This window comes from Rhipicephalus microplus, chromosome X (genome assembly GCF_043290135.1).
Source record: "Rhipicephalus microplus isolate Deutch F79 chromosome X, USDA_Rmic, whole genome shotgun sequence".
Taxonomy (NCBI): Eukaryota; Metazoa; Arthropoda; class Arachnida; order Ixodida; family Ixodidae; genus Rhipicephalus; species Rhipicephalus microplus.
Window position 1 is genome coordinate 55,593,210 of NC_134710.1, and position 5,756 is coordinate 55,598,965.

At 44.9% G+C, this 5,756-nt stretch overlaps 1 protein-coding gene across 1 annotated transcript in view; it reads right to left on the minus strand.

Annotated features, from left to right (window-relative positions):
- The window catches only part of LOC119176064 (uncharacterized), a 19,629-nt gene extending 14,356 nt beyond the window's left edge, over nucleotides 1-5,273 (minus strand). The window contains exons 1-3 of the mRNA XM_075876347.1: nucleotides 5,149-5,273; nucleotides 2,499-2,710; nucleotides 389-635 (exon numbers count right to left, since the gene is read on the minus strand). Of these exons, the coding sequence (XP_075732462.1) occupies nucleotides 389-635; nucleotides 2,499-2,710; nucleotides 5,149-5,167 (478 nt within the window). The 5' untranslated portion in view covers nucleotides 5,168-5,273. The remainder of the gene's footprint in view (nucleotides 1-388; nucleotides 636-2,498; nucleotides 2,711-5,148) is intronic.
- Nucleotides 5,274-5,756: the final 483 nt, after the last annotated feature.

Sequence of the window (5,756 nt, forward strand, 5' to 3'; positions counted from 1 at the left end):
TACACAGCAGTTAGATACAATAAGCATTGATCTTTAGCTGAATTGCTGATGCTGATTTCTATGACTTTTGTGTTTCCGAGAAATTATTTTTGCTATTTTTTTCATGAAACATGCTGAGTGCTTGCGATTTGGATGTAAGTGTGATTTCATATATATAAGCTAACCAGTCTACAACTACTAGCGCTGGAGTTGTCAGTATTCTGAAACGATATATAAAACTTTCCTAATGAGGCACACTTACAAGACAAGCGATATTTAGTCCTAAATATTTAGTTCTCTCAATGTTTGTGCGTGTGTAAAAAGTAAATACAACAGTCCTTATTCGTTCATGGTCTTCTGACGCAATGCAACTATCTGCCGGCTTTTTCAATCCCATGGTGTTCTTTTCAGAGGTTGAGTATCTTGCAAACCAATACTTCGTAGTCGGTGTATTGGTGTTCTTTGCAGCCGTACGGTATGTACAGACACTTGTGCGATGGGTGCACTTTTCCAATGGTCAGCATTCCGTTGTGTAAGGCTCGGCCGATGTACAGCGGCTCTCCTGAGCCGGTCGTGCCGCCCTGAATGGCCCCATTTGGCACCGAGCCGTGGGAATCTCGCACCCAATCCATCACAGGATGATCGGAGGTTAGCACCTGTGAAAATATATGGGCAGGCATATAATAATGTGACTGTGTGCTCGTTTACCAATAAGCAATGAGTTCACAGACTGAACTTTTTCGCATGTTTTTTTCTCGGTACATATCACTAGCCTGCCCGATTGCCATTGTCTAGTTCTGCGTATTGCCGGCATTCATCTTATACAAATCATACCTAAGAACGACGACATTTGGCAAATATGACAGGACTCGCATTCGAGTAGACGTCATCTCGAGGATATATAAATCACGGTCACAAGTACAGGTGGACGCAGAAGAGCACCCAGCATGCAATGTTTTGGGTTGTGTGTAAAATAATGTTTTCCCTGGCAGCAATGCAGAATCGTGTATGTTAGCTTCGGAGATGGATGTGTTATTCTCTAGAGAGGAGTGGCAAGCCGAAGCGACTTATGGCGAGCTTCGGTGGACCTTTCGGCCCTTTTGTAAATCAACTTTTTCTCTTTCTCTTAAATGTAATTGTTGCTAATTGCACTGCCATAGTGCCTTTGTGCCCTTGACTTGGTTTTAACAGAGTTCTCACTTGCGCTGTGCATAGTGTCAACCCAAGTTTACGTATATACTGTTAATATACATCTATGTGTTTCGATGTTATACTTGTCCTCTCACCCCCGGCTGCGGCTGCTGCATTTCCGATGGAGGCGGAAATGTTGTAGGCCCGTGTGCTCAGATTTGGGTGCACGTTAAAGAACCCCAGGTGGTCGAAATTTCCGGAGTCCTCCACTACGGCGTCTCTCATAATCATATAGTGGTTTTGGGACGTTAAACCCCACATATCAATCAATCAATCAACTTGTCCTCTCACCATGTCTTACTGTAGGCTTCAGTACAACTAATGGTCCCCCGAATCAGTATGGCGATGAATTGTGACTATCGTTCCCCAGATTTGGAACAACCAAAAGCTTTAAAGTGTTGCCGCAGTCACCATGTCTTACTGTGGGCTTCAGTACAACTAATGGTCCTCCGAATCAGTGTGGCGATGAATTGTGACTATCGTTCCCCAGATTTGAAACAACCAAAAGCTTTAAAGTGTTGCCGCAGGCTTCTGAACAAAAGGTCCGCAACAGGCAGGGATTTCTGCATTTCTTAGGACGGCTGTACACCTTCAGAACATGTGGCTCAGCGTGGGTGCTCAGAAGTGTTTTTGTTTCCCATTATGACCATTTACTCTGCATTGCTAAGCATGTGCATGGGTTGGAAATCTATACGGTCGCTTTACTCTGCATTGCTAAGCATGTGCATGGGTTGGAAATCTGTACGGTTGCTTTACTCTGCATTGCTAAGCATGTGCATGGGTTGGAAATCTATACGGTTGCGTGGGGGTTTTCGTTTTTATTTGCCAGACCCCTTTTATAAGGTACATCATCCATTCAACCATTCAAAAGAAAAAACAGTGCTGCCACAATAATAGCCTGCCAACCGAGTTACGTTCGCTGAAACAGAATTTTTCTCCACCCTACTTTGTTATTTCCTTCATCAATCACTAGGCGACCAGAGAGAGACATTATGTGCCCGGAAAAAGACTGGGTCAAGACTCTGCTCCTGCTATTGGTAAAAGTAACCTACCTGATAATAAATTATTGTGTAAAGTACTTACCCAGAAAATGCGAGCCCGATTCCATATTTTTTCACTCACTTAATCTTCAATAGCAGTACCCTCAGTGCCAGTATTCACAAAGTTTTTTTTCGTGCAAGTGTCATGCGCGATGAGCCATCGACAGAGCGGTGGTCTGGCCGCACCGTCAATCGCTATCACGCATTTAGGTAGCCGGAACGCAGGCCAGTGGGCTTACGTGAAGAATTTTTATGAGGGGCCCAGACAAAACATGAATGTTTACACACTTGATAGTCCTTGTGGCTGTGCTCGGCGCCAGCGTAGGAGACGTAGCAGCAGCTGTGCGAAGGCACCACTTTGCCCGGAAGGACGTCACCGTCGTGGACCGCGCGGCCGACGTAGATGGTCTCTCCTCCGTCTTTGCCGCCGGGCACAGAGTTAGCCGGTATCTGACTGCCGTGGCACATTACCCACTGGTAGACGGACATGTGGTGGTATGCTGCAAGCCAGTACGAACAACGAGCCCATTTTACGGGGCTGGGCCCGGATTGGCCAGACTTCATAGGATTTGCCACAAAAAGACTATAAAGTATCCAATAAAAAGAAATACAATTCAACGAAATAAAAATTTATAATTGCTTTGGTTTTACGTCCCGACATTGCGATGGACGCCGATGATGGACGTTGTATAATGAGCGCCGGATGCTTCGACCAAGTGAGGTTCTCACGGGCACCTATATCTAAGTACATAGGTAAGAGGAACAAGCCACGCAAGCTTTAACAACGAGGGCGCCTGCTGTATACGTCGTTTCGCAGTTGTATTCTCGTTGGATAACACATATACTGCTTCCACATTCCTCCTCATTATTTAATAGATGATTTTAGTTTAGCGCGCAGCCTAACGCACGCAACGCGGGAGAGGGGGCAAGACTGCGCCCAAAAGATGCGCCCGCTCGGCGGCTGCATTCGGCGGCTCTCTAACGAGATTTCGACCTAACGAAAGCAAAACTGACAAGATGGCCGCCACCGGAAGCAGCACTATTCCAATACACTATAGCAGCGCGGTGTTGTGGCAGCGATGGAAGTTCATGTGAATTTCAGCATCGCGCTTTTTTGGAGCTTATTTAAGTACCTAAACCCGATTGTTGAACAGGTGCAGTGGAGTGTGATCGCTGCTAAGCCGAAGCACAACGCGTGACGACCAGGAAGCGTCACTTCTTGTGCACCGGCTGTTTCGCCAGAAAGTCGTTCCTGCAAAGAGGCGCTGTACAAAAAAAAAAAACAAGAGCCCGAATTTGATGGGAAGCACCGTGGTGGACTTGTGGAGTGTGCGCGGTGCCGTGTAGAAAATGCTTTTGCACTGTGGTGTTTTCCATGTGTGCTGAACCGGAAGATTTTGAAATGATCGCTTGCAAAAGCATGTGTAAGGTTAAAAACAAAAAGGCATGTTTTCAGCCATGTACGTCCTTGTTCCAAAGGGCTAAGGTAATTTTCTCGCACATGGGCATTCGCAACCAGTACCCTCAGAATTGTTGAGTAAGTCAGTGAAAACATTTATTGAACAAATAAAAGGCGGAGAGGTGCAGCCCTTTTGGAAGCAGCTTTCATGGTACGTGAAGAATGTCTATGCATAAGCATAGGTCGGCCAAACCTGTGGAGCTCACTCAGACTCACTTGTGAAATACGTATGGTGCTTTTAACTCACTCCGACTCAAGAGTCACCAAAAGTTTTGTGAGCCAGACTCATAGACTCACATTCGCGAACGTTTTCTTCAGCTGAAGTCAGACTCAAGGTTACCAAAATATTACTCACTCAGAATCACAATTCGATCTGAGTCACAGTGAGTCGACTCATGAGTTTGTTAGCCTATAGAATTGGTTTGATCGATTGATTGATTGATTGATTGATATGTGGGGTTTAACGTCCCAAAACCACCATATGATCTTGAGAGATGCCGTAGTGGAGGGCTCCAGAAATTTTGACCACCTGGGGTTCTTTAACGTGCACCCAAATCTGAGCACACAGGCCTACAACATTTCCGCCTCCATCGAAAATGCAGCCGCCGCAGCCGGAATTCGAACCCGCGACCTGCGGGTCAGAGCCGAGTAGCTTAGCCACTAGACCTCCGCGGTGGGGCAATTGGTTTTATGGACCAAGGTGTGAATGCTCTTTAACCCCAACATAATAACTGTTAGAATTTAACGTCCTAAAACCACGAAATGGTTAAAAGAGAGCGGCTGTAGTGAAGGCTCCGAGAATTTTTCGGCCATCTGGCGTTCTTTAACGTACACGTAAATAAGCACATGGGCCAAATCACATTTTCACCTCCATCCAAAATGCGGCCGCCTCAGCCGGGATTTAATCCTGTGACCTACGGGTCAGCAGCCGAATGCCATAGGCACTATAGTCCATCATGGCAGAACAACAATATCTCACGCGATCGGTGCTCCCCTTGGCAGTCTTTGATATAGTACATTTGATTATGAGTTAACAAGGCTCGCAAAGCAGTTAGGTCTTTTTTTACGCTGATGTTTGCAATTAACACCAATCACATCAAATTCTGTTCGGTGGTGTAGAATGAATACTAATACACTAGCACCATATGAGCATAGGCGAATTATGTTTTTCTATTTCGTGGCAGAAAGCTTAGCGGCACTCGTTAAGTTTCAAGCTTCACTATCTTCACCGCGATGTAGCATAACTTATGTCTTAGACCATTTGTATCATTATTGTTACACTTACGAACCTAATTAGCGGCTTCATGGATTGTCGCCTTGGTCAGCAGTTGGTGTATGGCAGTTTCTTAAATGTTGAATAACTTGCAATGTAGTCTTTTAAGCTAACGTCCACAAACATCTGCCACAACGGATACTGCTGGATTCTTTCTTCAGCGAAATATAACCAGTATGATAACGAGCGCATAAAATTGCACTCACCTCCATTGCAGCCGGGCATCGTAGACTCGAGTGCGGCTTGGTCGCGGTGGGCGCGGTGATGCTGAACGCTGGAGTGATGTTCGCAGATATATTAGCGGCCGAGCTGTCGAAACGGGGCGAGAGTGTGAACAGAGAGAGAGTAAGCTCGGTGTATGGAAAAGCGGAAGCGGCATCAGCGCCCACTCGAACCGCCCCCCTACAATGTTTACAATCTTTGTCGGTGTCATATTGCCTTTGTACAAGTATTCTCATTGGCGGGGTATCAAAGTTGCACTATGTTTCAAGCAGGGCTGCAATATTTGCACTCCTTTTATGGCACTACTGCTTTCAGCGACTTAACTGGACAGCTTTTTTACATGTATGTATGTATGTATGTATGTATGTATGTATGTATGTATGTATGTATGTATGTATGTATGTATGTATGTATGTATGTATGTATGTATGTATGTATGTATGTATGTATGTATGTATGTATGTATGTATGTATGTATGTATGTATGTTTGTATGTATGTATGTTTGTATGTATGTATGTATGTATGTATGTATGTATGTATGTATGTATGTATGTATGTATGTATGTATGTATGTATGTATGTATGTATGT